The following is a 20,000-nucleotide window of genomic DNA, read 5'->3' as shown; positions in this document are numbered from 1 at the left end:
GATGTTACACTCCAGCATCGGCTCTGTTTCCTGACACTGGAGGTGTCTGATGACACAGTAAAGTCATTTTGTCTGTAGAGATCTTACTGATTGGCCCTTAACAGCAAAAGTTGTAGAAACCTCTTGCCTTCGAATAAATGTTCGTTGAGACCAGATCGATCTTGGGGTTCTTTTTTTGAATAGCTCTTCTCACTCTTTATTTTCACTCTTTGGTAATGGGGAAAAAAATCCACAACAGGTGTCACATGGAAAATGTGTCCGGATGTTTTATTTAGAAGACTTGTAGAAGTTGTTTGCTTGGTTTATGGCCAAAAGCATCAACTGTTTTTGTTGTGAACCCGGGCTGACAGAAGCCCGGGTATCTAAGACGTGTATTCATAATTGAGGGTGTGTGGGGTTCAGGTGTGAGAATCTGGGCTGCCTGATGAGTCTGCTTCAGTCCTCAGAGGCTCTGCTGGCTTGGTGGAGGATCTTCGAGAGAAGAGAGACCTGTTTCTACATCACACATCGCTGCTTATGTTACCAAAGGAGACTATGAGAAGCTCCGAGCTTCAGTCAGGAGATTTTTTTTTAAATTTTTTTTTAATTCAGCCGCGGAGCTGAGAGCTTTATCACACTACTGCTGCTTCCTGCAACAAAGCCTCCATCTTACAGAGAGAGAGGAGAGTGACTGCAGCTCTGACGCAGCTTTGATGCTTCCTTTGTAAACCAACGTTTCTCGCCGTGTACCTTCAGGATTCTCACTTCCCTTACTTTTCAGACAAAATGCCTTTTAAGTAGCACAGCATCAGGACTATTTTCAAATGAAGCCTCTTCCCCCCCCCCTCATCTAAAAATATCCCAGCACGCTGATGCAAAATGTTGCAGCTCTGACACAGCCTTGGAAATCTTCCCCCGAGGGACGAGCTTCACTCGCTGAACCAATTAGACAGAACTGTTTATAAAGGTGAGGCTTAATAAGGTAGGTTGACTCACAGGATGTAAGGCTTGTGAAATAATGCAATTTCTAGACTATTTCAGTCTATTTTCAGAGTCTTTTATCATCTTCAAAATCCAAAGTGCTACATGAAACAACAAGAGGCTCCGAGCGAGCAACCTGCCAACCTTTCTTTGGCTTTCTTTGTCGAGATTCTCATTTCCTTTCACACGCAGAGTCTGATACCTAACTGTAAGCACGCACCAATAACACGCTTCTTAACAAGCTAGCTTTGGCTGACGCCACACTCTCTGCTTGAAAAAGAATCTGAAAGCAGTCCACGTCCTGCTGTTACAACGAGTGAACTCTAGACTTCATCATCCTCACGCTGATTTAACGTTACGGCCTTCCTTCCCAGTGTGCACATTTTCAACCAATGATACCTGCAGAGACCTCGTATCCTGGCCGTACTAAGATACAGGATCATTTAGGGATGGGATGTGGCGGGTCGATGCTCAGCGCTCAGCGAGCTTCAGTTACACTGGATTACATGTATGTGTGCTGCAAAGTTGGTTCTAGCTAGTCCTGGTCTCCTACAGTTACTGATCTACTCTAGCTGTTCATCTGGGAAGCAGATAAATCCAGGACCAATATTCCCAAGAGCACAGTAAAGTGTAGCGTATCCTATTGATATGCTAATAAGCCACTGCTAGCCTCTTGCCTTGTGTGCACTGCCAAGTTGTCACTAAGCAATAGTGATCTGGTTCCTTTCTCCAAAGTATGTATAATTGATCTGATATTTGACCAGCCAAGGACTTAGGCTGCAAGAAGAGAAAGGGCAGAGATCCAAGCGAGGAAAGGAGAGGTAGCGAGGGCACATGGAGAAGACTTCCATCATCGTCCAATGATCTTCTTCCAGTCAGCGAATGTCTCCTCCATGCAAGGTCCAGAAGACCAGAAGGCCTGAAGACAAGAGTGGCGACTCTGCTCCGTCTTACCAGGTGTGTAAATCCTCCGTCCTAACTTCCTGTTTCCTCTTACATCGGTGCAAACCCTTCATGCTCGTAGGCCATTGGCTGCAAGGCCGGATTCACCAGCAACCAGGCAACTGTTCTAACATGACCCCACAGCTGCAGCTGATTCTGAGGCGTTATGGGCTGAAGCGTTTTGGGGGGGGGCGGTGTTTGTAGTGTTCAAGTACTACACAGCCAAGACTCAAAAAACCCCTGGTAACAGTCCACCTCGGTGTTATTTTCTCCAGCTCCTGAATGGTTGGGCAATTTGAGACGATTATGAAGAGAAACACTTTTCATTTTTTTCTGGGGGGGGGGGGGGGATTCGAAAGCTGCGCCTCAAACCGAACAGAGAACACTTTCCGCAGCAAACACGGGTTAAACTTTACCAGGAGAGAAGGGGGGGCGAAGCTCAGTCAGAAATCCTCCTGAAGGATTTCAATACAGAGTGGCTGAATTTTCAAAACTCTCTCCCCAAAAAACCTTTGATGTTATCAGCCTCGGCTCAGACATTTTCTGGGGCAACAGACATTCGGAAAGGCAAACCTTTATGTCAAAGGCAAGATAAAGAATCCCTGTGAGAGCCAGAAACTACTTTCATCTTACAGACGGGAACTAAATCAGATGCACGGCTCTGCGGTGGAGATACCGCCTCGGATCACAACAGATCAATTTTCCCAGCAAGGAATGTTCAGGGCCGCTGGATGTCTGATGCAGAGGAGCGATTAAAGTAATCGCAAAGGCAACAAATGTAAAAGTCTTTGTTTCATTTGCATGTGCTTATCTGGATCCGTAGGGGTCAGTCCAAGCTGGGTTGGAATATACAACCACTTGAATAAAGACGCCCTCCAAACTAGCAGCAAGACTTCCATTAGCAGCTGATTGGATCTGGGAAAACAGATTCTGGATAGCTGGAGGCAACAGAAACCACGCGCCACCTCTCGCTGTTCAGCGTATTTGCTCTGTGAGAAACAATCCTTGGTACACATGCAGACCGTGCGTAATTAAAGAATCAAAATATGTAATCACAAACAGCTTCAGGAGGTTTCCACTGCTGACCTCGCTGCACGTACACCCAAACAGCCACGCCGTATCTGTCCCCCGCACAAAGAGCGACCAGGCGGAGAAACAATGGGACCCAATTAGTCATTAAATCAATCCCGGAATCAATAACTCCCTCTCAGCCTCCTCCGAGCTAATCACAGCGTGCAGATTGGTGGACTCACCGAGAACGCCCAGACGGTAGTTGATTGTGATGACGATGACGTTCCCGTAGCTCGCCAGGATGCTGCCGTCGATCATGTTGCCGGTTCCTTCCATGTAGGAGCCGCCGTGGATGTAAACCATGACCGGCTTTAACCCGTTCTCATCGTGGATATCTGCAGGGAGACAAACGGGGGGGAAACAACGTTAGAATACGGCTTTTCTATCCAGCATGCAACATATATATGGCGGCGTCCCGTGCAGAGTCTGCGATATTCCACCTCTGGGACACTAAAGACTTCTTTGGTGAAGTTTAGAGAGTTGGGGGTTTATTGTGAGCTACATGAGCCAACATGTGCAGCCCGCAGCAGGAGCAACACGTAGACTCCACTTTAAAGCAAAGTTTCTGCTTCTGTAACGAGAAACGTTGACATTTCGAACAACAAGAAAACTTGTTCGTCCGTTGACCTTCATTAAAAGAGAACGTCCTGTCTTCACAGTCTGAGGCGTCTTTGATCAGCAGCGACAGCTCAGGATTCTCCAAAACAGAAAACACAGACGTTATTCGAGCTGGCAGGGACTGAAGACGGTCAGCGTGGACGCAACAGCATCCAGCGTGACCGCTAGTGATTGATCATTGGTAGAGTCCGGCGTGTGAGAGTGATGGATGTTTCTAACCCCGCCATGTGTACATCTGTCTCCTCTCCTGCTGCTCCATTTGTTCTCGGTGCGGCGTGCAGGGAGCGCCGCAATTAAACCAGATGAATGCTGTGTTTATGAAGCTCTCCAGTTGTGATTAAGCTGGGTGATTAGTACATGTGTAGGTGGTGATTATAAATGAAGAGCGGCTCCTTTGCATGAGAGGAGATGGAAGGAGAAGATATGAATCCTCCCACTGAGGACGGACGAGCGTGTGCACTCAATTATCCTGCAAAACCTTTTTTTTGCAGAAAAACGTTTTTGTTTTTTTTTAGTGGACGATTCATCTTCGGCTTCTCTTTAAAGAAGAGGAAAAACAACTGGTCCTGCTCGTCCTCTCAGACGCTGCAGCAGCTGAACAAACCCCGTTATCCCCGGCCCCGCCGAACCAGCCTGCTTTGGAAGTCTCTCAAATGTCATTCGTGATGAGAGCATCCGCTGAGGAAAATATTGAATTGACAGGAGAGCGGGCCGGCCTGTGTGCTCCTGGTGGGAGAGATTCAGAGCTCACCGTGAACTACAGCAAAATAAAACTGTCCGTTTGTTCACTTCAGCTGCAGAGATCCATCCAACACGCCGAGACGAAGGAGCTTCAGCTTATTTCAGTCGCCTGCTGTTCATGCAAATTTACCATTAACTTCATCCCTGCTGCTACTGCCTGTTTGTGTATTACACAAATAGTGATGGTAGAGGCTGCTGCAGAGTATAGAGTCCATCAGCATTAACTCATCCATTCACACACACACTCACACTGATGGTAGAGGCTGCTGCAGAGTAAAGAGTCCATCAGTATTAACTCATCCATTCACACACACACTCACACTGATGGTAGAGGCTGCTGCAGAGTAAAGAGTCCATCAGTATGAACTCATCCATTCATACACATTCACACACTGATGGTAGAGGCTGCTGCAGAGTAAAGAGTCCATCAGTATTAACTCATCCATTCATACACATTCACACACTGATGGTAGAGGCTGCTGCAGAGTCCATCAGTATTAACTCATCCATTCACACACATTCACACACTGATGGTAGAGGCTGCTGCAGTATTAACTCATCCATTCACACACGCTGTGCAGAAGTAGAAAGTAGAAGAAGTTGAAGCGTGACGATTTTTTTCCGAGGTCGTGTGTTTGCTCACGTTATGTTAAATCACTCCTGCCCCTAATTCTGCAAATCACTGAGTTTGCCTGCACCAATTACTGCTTCATCTTCAGTCGCCGTGGGCCGTGCTGAAAAGCACAGCGGCGTGCGACTTGGGGCTCGGGGCTGTTTGTGTGGAAGTTGTTGGCAGAGCGAGCACAAGCAGGCAGCGGCAGCAGCAGCAGGAGGAGGAGTGTATCATTCTCCTCCTCCGCAGAAGGAAACAGTGAGGTGCAGGAGAGCAAAGCAGCCCACAGTGACAGGTTATTAATCCTCCACGGGCTCCGAGTGGGAGCCTCGGCTTCGCTAATGTGCTCGCTTCTCCTTCACAAGTCCTCACCTGCAAGCACAACCAGGGTGGAAGAGCTGGACCAGCACGCTGCAGTGAATCTCTCTCCACCCCAGGAGGCAACTCCACAAAGTTTTGCCAAGTTCGCTGTGAGCGGAAAAAAAGGCTTCGAAATCTGTATCATCCGACTCGAACGAAAAGCAGCAGCTCGTCTCCAAAACAAAAACAAAACATTTGAAACAAGTCAGAAGAACACGTTACGCTACGAGTGCTGTGAAAACTTTCTCATCGTTTGAAATAAATCACTGTCGGGACACTGAAATATAAACATGAACATTCAGAACGTTCAGCTGAGTCGGCATCCAGAGAAATTAGAAATCAGAAAGTAGCGTCCAAAAACAAGAACAGCAGCGATGTGATGTGAAGCATGCACGACCACGGATTGAAGAAAAAAAACACCGTCCCGTCTCTTTGTCACGGTCTCCTCACATAAATCAATTCCACCACCAGGGGGCGCTCAATCAAAACAATAACAAACGATGGCAAAGTCATGACGGAACAAAAACAAGGACATCAAAAGCGAGACACTAAAAAATGAAACTTCTGTTTCTGTCCAAGAAGGAGTCGGGCCGCCGTGAGCGAGGAGGAGGGGGAACCAATCAGGAGCATTACGTTTAGGAATGACGGAAAAATCACTGCTCAACGAGATTCACGCCTGAGAACACGCCTCCGGACACACCTGAGAACACGCCTCCAGACACTCCAGAGAACACGCCTCCAGACACACCTGAGAACACGCCTCCAGACACACCTGAGAACACGCCTCCAGACACACCTGAGAACACGCCTCCAGACACACCTGAGAACACGCCTCCAGACACACCTGAGAACACGCCTCCAGACACACCCGAGAACACGCCTCCGGACACTCCAGAGAACACGCCTCCAGACACTCCAGAGAACACGCCTCCAGACACCCGAGAACACACCTCCAGACACTCCAGAGAACACGCCTCCAGACACCCGAGAACACGCCTCCAGACACTCCCGAGAACACGCCTCCAGACACCCGAGAACACGCCTCCAGACACTCCCGAGAACACGCCTCCAGACACCCGAGAACACGCTTCCAGACACTCCAGAGAACACGCCTCCAGACACCCGAGAACACGCCTCCAGACACTCCCGAGAACACGCCTCCAGACACCCGAGAACACGCCTCCAGACACTCCAGAGAACACGCCTCCAGACACCCGAGAACACGCTTCCAGACACTCCAGAGAACACGCCTCCAGACACCCGAGAACACGCCTCCGGACACTCCCGAGAACACGCCTCCAGACACTCCCGAGAACACACCTCCAGACACTCCCGAGAACACGCCTCCAAACACGCCTCCAAACACACCAGAGAACACACCTCTGGACACACCCGAGAACACGCCTCCGAACACACCCTAGAACACGCCTCCGGACACTCCTGAGAACACGCCTCCAGACACACCCGAGAACACGCCTCCAGACACACCAAAGAACACGCCTCCAGACACTCCCGAGAACACGCCTCCGAACACACCCTAGAACACGCCTCCGGACACTCCTGAGAACACGCCTCCAGACACACCCGAGAACACGCCTCCAGACACACCAAAGAACACGCCTCCAGACACTCCCGAGAACACGCCTCCGAACACACCCTAGAACACGCCTCCGAACACACCCTAGAACACGCCTCCAAACACACCTCCGAAAAACAGAGAAATGATGCAGGAGTGATGTGAAGGAGTTCGTGAAAACATCAGGCCAGCACGGCTTTATGATTGGCACGTCTCGTTTGGGTTCGCCGTTTTGTTGCAGAGAGATTTCGGTCACAGTGGTAATAAACCAACAGCACGCCATCTGCTGGCCGTACAGCCTCCTGCAAGAGCAGAAAGGAGGAGAGAAAAGTTCACTGTGCGATCGTTGGACGTCACCAGACTACGACCGTATCTTAAACAGCTCACGGGATAAACAGGGAAAAAAACCTTTCCTGTTAACTTCCTCAGCACAAAGCTCGGACTTTCATCCCGTGTTTGGAGAACCCTGGCGTGACCCCGGCGACGTGGGATCCACCGGGTTAAACAAAAGGCCGGCTGATTACAGAGGCAGGCGGGTGTCAATATGTTCCTGTTTGTGTTTGAGTCCAGCATTAAGAGCGAACCCGGTGAACACGGCGTGGGCGGAGGGAACAACCTTGAGGAGGCAGCTGCACATAAAACAAGCGCTCTGCCATTAAGTTGTCATAGTGTCTAAGTGATGTGTATCTGATGGTCGCCGCAGGCCTCTGTGGGCTCAGACAAAACTATTCAGCCGGCTCTCCATCAAACAAACAGGCTAATTGACTGCTGCTGCCCGTCCCCTTTCCTGTAGAGCAGCGGGGGAGTCAGGAGTCGGGGGGACGGGGGGGAGGGGACGCCCTGCTGATTTAGAGCGGTGCTTTATTGCGGAGGAGGAGAGGGTGGTCTCAGGGCACCGTGTCCCCGTCCTGTCAGCATGGAGTGCACTTAAAAACTTTAAAGGAAGCACACTGCTTCAAGTGCTCCTCTCTCTCTCTCTCTCTCTCTCTCTTGTTCCCAGTGTCTCTCGCTCGTCACGCTCTCTCGGGCTCGTGGAACTTCCCGGGTGACTGTGCAGCAAGTTCGTCGGGGACATTCATCACTGCCACCCGGGCAGGAGGGATAATATATTCCTCCACTGGCTGCACGGCGCTGCACACATTACTCATCTTTATACGGGTGAAGCAGGCGGGGGAGGGGGGGGGGCGGGGGGGGGGGGGGCTTGTTCGTCGGGGTCTGTATGAATTTTCCATCGCTTTCAGCGTTTTCTGCCATTACTGCGACGAGCACAAACGGCGGTTAATGGAGGCGAAAAAAGAGGTGTGCGGCCGCCCGCCTATGACTGTCATCACTGCTGTCTATCCCAGCATGCTTTGCACAGACGGCCACTGACTTCCTGTTCAATACATTTCCAGTGGCGTGCCTAAACACAGGCCAGCCTGCCTCGTCACAGAGAGTCAGACCTGTGATATAATACTGACTTCTATATGTGTCCAGCAGGGGGCGAACCCACAGGCTCCAAAAATACAGCTAATTCTAAAGAAGTCTGTTCCTACTTATTCCCTCAATTAACATTTTCCTAACGAGTTTATGGTCTTAACCTGAACACCGTCTTCCCCCCCCCCCCCCCCCATGCTTTTATCCCACCATAATGATCCCTGCACTGTCTCTCTTTTCAGACATGAAATCTAAATTAAATCTATTCTCATGATGCCCTCAACACTTCCTATTCAGAGACATCGTTGAATAATTCGAATGTATTCAAACTGCTTTCTTCTAGGTGAGCAGCAGCACCGAGGTGGCGAAGGACTCGCGGGGGGGGATCCACTCGGGTAATTCATCGCCACGGCAGATGCTCACACAGTCAGAGGTGCATCGATCCTTGTGAAAAGTCGGCGAGCTGAGGTGACGCCTGAAGACGCCCTTTATCTACTTCAACATCTAGAAATCCACTTCACAGTGTGCTAAATTACCAGAATCTTTTTTTTTTTTTTTTTTTTGCTCCTCTATGACACATAAGTGTAAGTCGAAACATCTGCGAAGGAATATTCGTGTTTCCTTCTGCTCTTTCAGGTGGAGAATGTCTCTTTTTTTTTCTGCACCAGCTGCGGGGCAGATGGTGAGTTTTAATCAATTTAACAACAGAGCAGCACCTCCTTAAGATGATGCTGCATCTGTTTGCTGCAAATCAAATAATTGAAAAGAAATCATGAGGTTTTCTTTACAGTATCGAGAACAGCTGAAAGAGAAAATAATACATACAGCTACCTTAAAGGTCACATGACCTCCTCTTCCTCTTCAAACGATGTAAATCAGTGTCCTCGCTCCTCTTCATCATGTGTGTGAAGTGTGTTGTTGTAAATCCACTCTGATCCTGTATTTGATCATGTCTATAAACCCCTCTATTTCAGCCCTGCTCAGAACAGGCTGTTTCTGTGTCTGTAGCTTTAAATATGTAAATGAGCTGTGTCTGACCACGCCCCCTCTCTGGAAGGGCTCGGGTGTACTCGCTGCTTTCTGGCTCCATGTCCTATTGTTTACGGTGAGAAGGCAGACTCAGAGGGCAGAACAAACACCTAGCTGTGGGAGTGTCACCCACCTGGGGGAGGGGCTACTGCCCTTTGTGATGTCATGAAGGGAAAATCTCCAAACAGGCCTGTTTGAGCAGGCAGAAGACGGAGAGGATGTACACTAATCATCATGAAGGAAACAGAGTAGAACGTAGTGTTAGAGGAACATGGTGAATGTGTGACCTTTAAGAAAAAGAGGAAAAATCCCATTAGAGATAATTTCATGTGAAACAGCTTCCATAAATGTAATCTTCACTCCACAGCTTTTATTCAGCCTCTCTGACTTGAGGATTTTCTCCCTGCACACATACGTTGAGAGTATGTTCGGGTTGATTTAAGGACACTGGGACATGTGGAGCCGCTAAACACAAACCACTAAGCCGTCGGATTAAAGAAGAACTGCACCATCTCCACACACAAACATCGTTGTGTTGCTCTGTACTCGCCTGTGTGCAGAGGACACATCGGCACGTTTTATATTCAGCTGCATTTATTCCACCCGGCTGAAGAAACGCAAGGAAAAGCGTTGCCAATGCTGCATTGCATTCTGGGAAATGTAGGCCTTCGATGTTGTGGAGCTTAAGCAGGATAGCCAAATTTTCCCAGCGACTTCCTGAAAGGTTTACGGCTTAATTTGACCATTTTTACAATCAACCCTGATTGCTAATGCACATAAAAGAAACCCCAGCTGACCTCACAGTCAGACCAGGGTGAGTACACTTCACATATATGACACTGGGGTCAATCTAATTCCATCTTTATCCTGCTCCATCCGCTCCCAAATTCTCTCGAACCACCGTCATCTGTTTTCTCTTTCTTCTATTTTTTGCCCTCCATCAAAGCTCTTCGCCGTGTTTGTCAGCGTCGAATCAAAAAGCATCGCTCTCCTTATTTTTCTCCGTCTGTCACAAAGTTGTTCAAGTGATCAAACAAACAAATGTCTCCACTGAAGAAGAAGAGCGTGACTCACAAGGAGCAAACATCACAACAACACACACAGAGCAGCAGCTCCTCCGACGCTCCGTCCCGTGCAGTCCTCTGCCACTGCAGCCATCACATTTGACCTTCAGGGCCACCGTAGCATCGACGGCCAGGTGTTCTGCAGGACATGCTCAGTCAGAAGGAAGAGGAACCATTCTCCTATTGAGACACACGCTGCTTTGGCTAGCTTTGCAGGACTTGTGGACAAATGTGAGAACAAATAAAAACATGTTTGAGCCTTCATGCTGTCTGAAAAGGTAAAAAAGCAAAACACAGATGAACAGACGTAATAATGATAATATTAATAATAATGCTAAATGCTGCAGCTCTCATTCTGCAGACTTCTGTGACACCATGAAGATGCGACCACGCTGAGCGGCTAGATTTAATAATGCAAAATACAGCTCAGTGCTGCACAACTCTCAGAGGCTGTTGGGTTTTCTTCGCCTCTCGCAGCATCAATATTTCACACGCTGGTGATATTTACACTTTCAGCTTCAGAGAATCTTCACGTTTCAAATCCACCACACGACTATCTGTGCGTTACATTAAATCACAACCGCTGCAGGATTCCTCGTCTGCACCGGTTTCAGATCCAGCACCCGGGTCCGACATCAAGACCGACCAGGAGGACACTTCAGCATCGGGTCTGTGTCTTTCTTCCTCGCTCGTGGTTGGTCGAGGATGAAGTCAAATATCACTCTCTGCATCAACAGACGTAAAACCTGAACGACTGCCCGTAACAACGTGATTCACAAATGTCACCGCCCCCCCCCCCTCCCCTCCCCTCCCCCGAGAAGACAAATGGTGCCCTTTCACTCAAATGTCTCCCACAGATTTTTGTTCACATCCAGTCATCTGTTGGTGCCCGCGGATGAGCCGACACAGCGAGGACAAAGAGACGCTGCAATGTGCTTATTATCATGCAGAGGAAGCAGCCGTTAATAGAGGAAAGGGAAAGAAAGTGGCAGATTTTGATTTTCTGAGTCACTGATGAACAAATTAGAGCTGTCAAAACAACACGGGTTAGTGCTCATGCTTCACCGAGCAGTAGGAGGAGAGCGAGGGAAAAAAAAAAGGGAAGAGAGGGGGCATGATCTTATTTTTTTTTTTAAATATTAATAATCAGAAGAGGGGGGGATATCATGCAGAGCTGAGATCAGATCTGAGAGGAAACGCAGGTTAGTAAAGAAGCTCACTTCCTGTTTAAAAAAAAAAAAAAACTCCTGATTCACATCGACTCCAGAAAGAAAAGAAGCTCCTACGACGAAAAAGAAAAAGAAAAAAGGAGAGCTGAGAGGAGTGTGCTCAGATGCACTTTCAGGGGAGTCAAAAGAAACTGATTATATAAAAAAAAAAAAAAAAAAAAAAAAAAAAAAAGGGTCAGCAGGTTTGCCGTCATGCAACGTCAGGCTTGGCGCTCAAAAAAAAAAAAAAAAAAAAAAAAAAAAAAAAGAGGAGAAAGAAAGAAGAAAAATACCTTCATCTCCGCCACCATCATTACTGTAGAAATCAGTGTCTGGTGCTCTGTGTGGCCCTGCATGGTGTTGAGGAGAAAAGTAGAATAAGGGGGGAGAAGAGATGAAAATGCATGAAAGAGCTTGGAGCGCTGTGCAGGAAATACTCAGTCCATTCATACTGAAGCTGAACAGGCTGCAGAGGGTTTGAGGAGCAACTACAGAAGCCTGGAAGGGACTAAAAAAAGCAAAGTTTGAGAAAAAAAAGCTCTGATTTGATGTTTTACTGTGCAGACTGACGCGTCCAATCAGACAGGGAGAGGTTAGGCGGTGTGCCGCGAGGTTTTCCAGCCTATCGGTGGACGTGTTGGCGCTGACTGGAGACGTGGTCGTATTTGCTTTGGCTGCCGAACGTGGGATTGAAAAAGACACGCAGACGCGTAAGGTCGTCGTCTGTTGACGATGGAGCCTCTGGGAGTGACGGCGAGCTCCCAGCGTGGTCAGAGATTACGTAACAAAGGACATACGGTTCCACGCGTTGCCTCTGTTTACAGCCTGCAGAAGAAACACAAGACTCAGAGAGCGCACATTTATAATCACTCGCTTTGACACATTGATCCACTTTACTCTGAACCAAACTAAATCCTCCCTCCGTCAGAACCGCTGGTCACCATGATTCAAACACTCGTAATCCTGAACTCTTTGGAGAAACGGACTCAGAGCAGTCAGACCACAGCTGGACCCCCCACCTCATATTCCAGTGTTGCTCACTGTGACTGGCAGCTCGCTGCGTACTCTGTCTCCATCCTGTCAGATTAAAGTCACCTGCTGGACAGAGAGGGGCTGAGAACCTGTGAGCGTGACGGGACATCAGACTGCAGCAGATAAACAGGCTGTAACGTCTGCAGCAGGTAAACAGGCTGTAACGTCTGCAGCAGGTAAACAGGCTGTAACGTCTGCAGCAGGTAAACAGGCTGTAACGTCTGCAGCAGGTAAACAGACTGTAACGTCTGCAGCAGGTAAACAGGCTGTAACGTCTGCAGCAGGTAAACAGGCTGTAACGTCTGCAGCAGGTAAACAGACTGTAACGTCTGCAGCAGGTAAACAGACTGTAACGTCTGCAGCAGGTAAACAGACTGTAACGTCTGCAGGTAAACAGACTGTAACGTCTGCAGCAGGTAAACAGGCTGTAACGTCTGCAGCAGGTAAACAGGCTGTAACGTCTGCAGCAGGTAAACAGGCTGTAACGTCTGCAGCAGGTAAACAGACTGTAACGTCTGCAGCAGGTAAACAGACTGTAACGTCTGCAGCAGATAAACAGGCTGTAACGTCTGCAGCAGGTAAACAGGCTGTAACGTCTGCAGCAGGTAAACAGACTGTAACGTCTGCAGCAGGTAAACAGGCTGTAACGTCTGCAGCAGGTAAACAGACTGTAACGTCTGCAGCAGGTAAACAGGCTGTAACGTCTGCAGCAGGTAAACAGGCTGTAACGTCTGCAGCAGGTAAACAGGCTGTAACGTCTGCAGCAGGTAAACAGGCTGTAACGTCTGCAGCAGGTAAACAGACTGTAGCGTCTGCAGCAGGTAAACAGGCTGTAACGTCTGCAGCAGGTACACAGCCTGTAACGTCTGCAGCAGGTAAACAGGCTGTAACGTCTGCAGCAGGTAAACAGTAAACAGACTGTAACGTCTGCAGCAGGTAAACCGACTGTAACGTCTGCAGCAGGTAAACAGACTGTAACGTCTGCAGCAGGTAAACAGACTGTAACGTCTGCAGCAGGTAAACAGACTGTAACGTCTACAGCAGGTAAACAGACTGTAACGTGTCTGCAGCAGGTAAACAGACTGTAACGTCTGCAGCAGGTAAACAGACTGTAACGTCTGCAGCAGGTAAACAGACTGTAACGTCTGCAGCAGGTAAACAGGCTGTAACGTCTGCAGCAGGTAAACAGGCTGTAACGTCTGCAGCAGGTAAACAGACTGTAACGTCTGCAGCAGGTAAACAGACTGTAACGTGTCTGCAGCAGGTAAACAGACTGTAACGTCTGCAGCAGGTAAACAGGCTGTAACGTCTGCAGGTAAACAGGCTGTAACGTCTGCAGCATGTAAACAGGCTGTAACGTCTGCAGCATGTAAACAGGCTGTAACGTCTGCAGCAGGTAAACAGACTGTAACGTCTGCAGCAGGTAAACAGGCTGTAACGTCTGCAGGTAAACAGGCTGTAACGTCTGCAGGTAAACAGACTGTAACGTCTGCAGCAGGTAAACAGGCTGTAACGTCTGCAGCAGGTAAACAGACTGTAACGTCTGCAGCAGGTAAACAGGCTGTAACGTCTGCAGCAGGTAAACAGGCTGTAACGTCTGCAGCAGGTAAACAGGCTGTAACGTCTGCAGCAGGTAAACAGACTGTAACGTCTGCAGCAGGTAAACAGACTGTAACGTCTGTAGCAGGTAAACAGACTGTAACGTCTGCAGCAGGTAAACAGACTGTAACGTCTGCAGCAGGTAAACAGTAAACAGGCTGTCACGTCCTCTCTGTGAACTGGAAAATGGAAGAAAATCTAACGATTACAACGCGCTCTAACAAATCCATGGAGTGTGTCTTTAAAACGGGAGATATCATCTGATCTTATTACACGCAGATGAAATGAAGCCGACATGATGGAAATGTGATTCTCTAATGTGGCTGCTCGTGCGTGGTGTCCAATGGTGCGCTCAGTGTTCAGCACGTCTCCCGTGCTGGTGTCATTGTGCTGGTCTGACTCCGTGATGTCTCTGTGATGAGCGAGCGGCGCTGAGTCGCTCTCAGCAGGCGGCTGATGTGGCAGCAGAGCGCCTCTGTTTGCACGACTCGGCCCGCTCACCGAGAGAGCAAGCTGCACAAACACACGCCAGTGCCATGTGGCTGTAACCTGGCCGAGCGTGAACACACACATCTGCTCCTGGCTGCTCGTACAAAAACAAACACACACACACGGGGAAAGCACACAACATACAAGCAAGACTGAGTAAACATGAAGATGAGTTTAAAGTCAGCACCCTGATGTCGATTTCATTTTCGCCATCCATGCTGGAGCCAATCCCAGCTGTCCATAGGTGCGAGGCACACTCACACCTACTGGCAATTTAAAATCACCAGGTAACCTAACCGGCACGTGTCTGTGGGAGGGAGCCAGAGTACCTGGAGAGAACCCACGCCACGCACGGAGAGAACATGCAGACCTCACACAGAGGGGCTCCTGTTCAAACCAGTCAGGATACAGCGTCAACACGCGGGGCGTGCACACCAATCACGAGGCCACCGGCGCCCCAGCGAGAGCGTTTTTTTGAGCTCCAGCAGATGAGAAAGAGAAGCACCGACGGCGATCACAAAAAACAAACCCACTCCTAAATAAAACACGCTGACCCGTGTCGCTCTGTTTGTGTGATTTCCTGTCTTTTCCTGCGGCTCCTGACGTTAGCGCTGCAGCCTCGCATCCTCAATCTGTGGCCTCTGATGCAGCGATGAGCAGACAGAACACAGGTTAGGACTTAGATACCACTTCTCCGTCTCTTACTCTGCCGCGTCGTGACCCGGCCTCCAGTCATTTTCCTCCAATGGGATTCTTTTTCCGAGTATCTGAACATGAGTCACTCCGAGCCGGAGGAAAACATCCGGCTTTGGTGACATTTTGTGCAGAGAGAAGCGTGCGCGAGTCCCAACGTCGAGTCACTTCGCCTGCGTTGAATCTCATAAAAGGGAGAATGGTGAAACGTTTACCTGTATGCAACCGTTCGCCACGCCATTCTCCCCGCTCACACTTTTTGTTCTATTTGAAACGGCTGCTTTAGAGCGCGGCGAGGAGGTTACACATTGTTGCTTTAATAAAAGGATTTTTTCCAGAGCGATAAAAACCTTGAAAAGAATGAAAAATATTCTTCACAGGGTTGGTTTGACTTCTTTGAGAGCAGCAGGGAGGCCGTGGCTGAGTGCTGCACAGATTGGGACTTCAGGCTACGAGCGCTAAGTAAAGTGCTGACTCGACACCCTACAAATTACATAATCACTCCATGTGCTGGCATCAAGATGTAAGTAAATACAGTGGAGCTGCAGCGGCTCCAAAAAACGCAGACTTAGAGCCATTTCCTTCTCTCCCGGTTTACCTCGTTTTATCTCTGCCTTATAAAGTGCTGCAAAGACTGTTTTAATTTAAGGAGCGGCGCTCGCTCCAGCTCTGCTCGAGACGCTGAGAAATGTTCCTCTTTTTTTAGGTTTGGAATAAATCACTGCTGCCGCTGCTGCTGCTGGAACATGAAGCCGGTGGCGGCGCCTGTGGAGGCCGTGTGAGGCGAGCAGGCGGCTTTAATTCTGAACACGCGTTCACATTCAGAACGAGCGCGCGGCATTAAAACAGAAGTGGCGTGAGAGACGTCCGGCGATTTAAAAACACAGGGAGAGGCAGCGTGCCGTTTGAAAATAAAAGCTCCTCCGGGAAATGAAGCTGCTTTACATTCGACGGCGTGACCTCTTCCCTCTGTCACGGACAAGGATGCAGCTCAGTGATTGGACGAGATTCAAAGCGGTGAATAGCAAAGAATCTAATGAGAGTGAGGATGAAGCTGCTTCTAAAACCAGGCTGAACCTTGTGTTGGTCCACTTCCTGTTTGGACAGGAAGCTGGAGGACGAGCTCTGTCTGGATGTTGCGTTTCCAAGCTGACTCCTTTGCTCTTACAGACGTGTCAGAACTTTATTTATTCCTCGTGTTGCAGATTAAACAGTTCGGGAGCAAACGACCAAACGTCTCTCTCACGGATCGACCTTTCGAACATTTTCTTTTCCTGAGATATCCGTCCTTTCCCATCTCATGAAGCCGACATACAAACCGACAGACGGCAGATGATGCAGATGATTCCAATGACAGTGTGTCTGAGACGACTTCAATAAGACGGATATGTGAGGTGAGAACAGTGTGAGGAAGCCCTGAGTTTCCCTCGGGATCAATAAAGTATCTATCTATCTATCTATCTATCTATCTATCTATCTATCTATCTATCTATCTATCTATCTATCTATCTATCTATCTATCTATCTATCTATCTATCTATCAATCACAGCTGCACTCACTTCATGACAGTATGATGATGTGTGCAGGAGCAGACTTTTATTTCTCATACAGGTGAGCAGATTTATTGGCCTCTAAACCGAGTACAATCACTTCTTTTTTTTTTTTTTCACACTAAAAGATTTTGAGAAAAGCCTTCGACCGTGCGCCGACACCGGATTGTGAGATTATCCTCCTCCTGCACTTTTTAATCTGCCCTGTACGGAGGAGCTCAGACTAAATATAGAGGCGAGCTGTCAGAGATCTCACACACACACACACACACACACACACACACACACGTTAATGTGCTCCCCCTCTGACCCTGCAGACACTCGGTCTCCTGTCGAACACAGCGCCTCACTCTGCGGGTGAAGAGCCACGCAGACACATCTGGAGCTTCTCTTTTGTTTCCGGCTCAGTCGGCTCAGTCGGCTCTCGATTCTCTCTCACAGACGAGTTTAAACTGATCAGGCTGCGGGGGGGCAAAAATCTATACTAATCAAGGTCATGAGACGGCCTGAAATACAAAACACTCGTCAGCGGTAAAAAGCTTGTTTGTGAAGCTCTTCATTTAAAATCACAAATAAAAGATTTTAATTATGTGGAAAATCGTCTTTTAATTCTTTTCCATTAAAAGTAAAAAAAAACGAATTTCTCTGTCTTTGCCTGGTGAGAAGCGTCGAGGCTCCTCTCCTGTCACATGATCTCCTCCTTCCCAAATGGAGCTGCAATTCTTTCCTTTTTTTTAAAATTTATTTGTTTCTCCTTGAATTTGACGTCACTCTCTTTATTTAGAGAAGAGAGAAAAGAAACCATCATTATCCGACCTCGAGGGCCAAAAAAAAAAAAAAAAACTCATTTTCAGTGTCAACACGCTAAAGTCATCGTCTCCACAGCCGTGTGAGCGCGTGAACGTCAAACCCTTCGGAAAATGTGACAGCTGTCAATCAAAAACGACACGCCTGTCGCGCCTGTCTTCAAATTGAAATGAGATCTAATTAGCTCACCAAAGGCGGAGGAACGCCACGGTGACCCCGTCTGCCTGCTTCGATGCAGAATAACACCCACTACACTGGAGTTAGCGGTGGAGCTAATTAGCATGTGCAGCCCAAAGCAGCATGTTTCCAGTACACATGTGATGCATCCTGAGACCTGCAGCTGTAGACATCGACCCGGCCCAAAAGGTGGGCGGGACCTTTAAGACTGCAAACACAAAACCACGGTGTTGATAAAGTTTTGCCGCGCTCTCAGAGATGCTCCTGCTTTCTTGTGAAGATTCACTTTCTAGTGTCGTAAAAAACATCGTGGCCTTGATCGGCTGCTCTTCATCACGAGACGGAAAGTTTCTCTACAAAGCCCACAAGCACACGGCAGGTGAAGTCATCCTCACCTTGCAGCAGCTGCAACAACTAGAACTAAAGAGCCGGGTCTTCAGCTTTTTCTTAAAGGTGCAAAAGGGACTCAGATCGAATGGAGGTTGGGAGTTTGTTCCACCACCAGGGGGCGACAGAGGAGAAGAGTCGAGTTAGAGACTTAGCACTCTGTTGTTAGCGGGCGGGAGGGAGTGTAGACCTGGATGAGTTCAGGGAAGGAGGAGCCGACCCGGGCGGGGCTCGGCATCGTCTCTCACAGTCGATAAACACACAGAGGCATGACAGGTGGGTGAGGAGTGGACTTGAGTTAGCAGGGAGCAAAACAAAAATCACTTTGTGCATCGTCAAGCAGCAAAACGCGAACGTGAGCAGTTACACCGCCGTCAAACACAACAGGAAACAAGCCGTGGACAGACAGGAAGTGTCAGTGGACTTACCGTCCTCCGTGGGGACGTAGATGTTCAGGTAAAGGCAGTCCTCGCTCTGCTCCTGCACGTAGGTAACCACTGTATCCAAGTTAGCCGTGAACCACACCGGCAGCATGTCGTTGAGTAAAAAGCGGTCCTCCAAGAACTGAGGACAAACCGGAGCAAACTGAGTAGCATTCCTGATTCCAGGCCAGGACATGGGCGGCTCCGGCGCCTGGAACCTCCTCTCCCCGATCGGGGCAAGTGCATAAGGGATCCCTAAATACTGCTCCACCGGTCCGAGGATCTCATTGGGTAACGTAACCTTCACTCCTCGCAATTTCCCGTAATTGGTGGTGACGGAGGGCGGCTGCTGGGTCTGAGCGGCGGCGACCACAAAAATGGACGCCAGCCCGGCGAACAGCAGGGAGTTGACCCCGGCTGTGGAGCGACACATCCATGAAGAGCCTCCGGACGCTGACATGCTCCCGCCGTGCTGAGCCTGAGCCTGGCGGGTCGGGGTTACGGTCCACCTTTCGGGTCCTCCTTGGCGCCCCCCCCCTGCCCCTCCACCCAGATACTTCCTGTTCCTCCTCAGGCTGCGAGCTGAACCAAAGAGCTCCGGCCAATGAGAGCAGCTTTCACAGTGCTCCCCATCATGAGAGCCTGCTTGGAGATCCGCTGTACGACTCCCCCGTCCAGAGAAGAAGCCTAGGACTCTGATTGGTTACCTGAGCTCCAGCTTGATCCAATATCCTGCAAGAAAGACAAAAAAAAACAACAGTTACCAACGACGTTCAGCAAGGCAGCAGATTTCAAAACACTTTCAAGACCTGATGCGGACCGGAATTAGGAGCGTCTCCAGCCCTGCCGAGGTGCCGTCGAGCAAACCGAACCCCCCCAAAAAAACTGCTCTGGTGCTCTCCCTGCCTACCTCTCCACCACAGGTCCTGATTGCGCATTCAAAATGTGCACACTCAAAGCAGCAACCTGCCGGATTCAAACAGGAAACAGTCGACGATCCCGGAAGTTTGGGGACGATTTCAGGAAGTTTTGTGCAACACGGCTGAATCCTGTTTGTTGGAACGTTTACTTTACTTGACATTAACGTGGTCATGTGGGGGAGGAGGGGGCGTGCTGAGGTTGAATAGATGGAATCATATTTAAATCTCCTCTGTGAGGGAGGAATCTGATCTCACGGACACTCTCATTAAAGTAGACGACATGCGTGCCAGTGATTAATTCAATAACCTGCTAGAGATCTGCTCT

General features: G+C 49.0%; 1 protein-coding gene across 1 annotated transcript in view; it reads right to left on the bottom strand.

The window, feature by feature from the left end:
* nlgn4xa (neuroligin 4 X-linked a) overlaps positions 1 to 19,445 on the bottom strand; it is a 62,300-nt gene extending 42,855 nt beyond the window's left edge. The window contains exons 1-2 of the mRNA XM_079336285.1: positions 18,762 to 19,445; positions 3,156 to 3,308 (exon numbers count right to left, since the gene is read on the bottom strand). Coding sequence (XP_079192411.1) covers positions 3,156 to 3,308; positions 18,762 to 19,215 — 607 coding nt within the window. The 5' untranslated portion in view covers positions 19,216 to 19,445. The remainder of the gene's footprint in view (positions 1 to 3,155; positions 3,309 to 18,761) is intronic.
* Between the last annotated feature and the right edge of the window lie 555 nt (positions 19,446 to 20,000).

This window comes from Symphodus melops (assembly GCF_947650265.1).
Source record: "Symphodus melops genome assembly, chromosome: 23".
Taxonomy (NCBI): Eukaryota; Metazoa; Chordata; class Actinopteri; order Labriformes; family Labridae; genus Symphodus; species Symphodus melops.
This window is presented reverse-complemented; position numbering and strand designations above follow the sequence as displayed.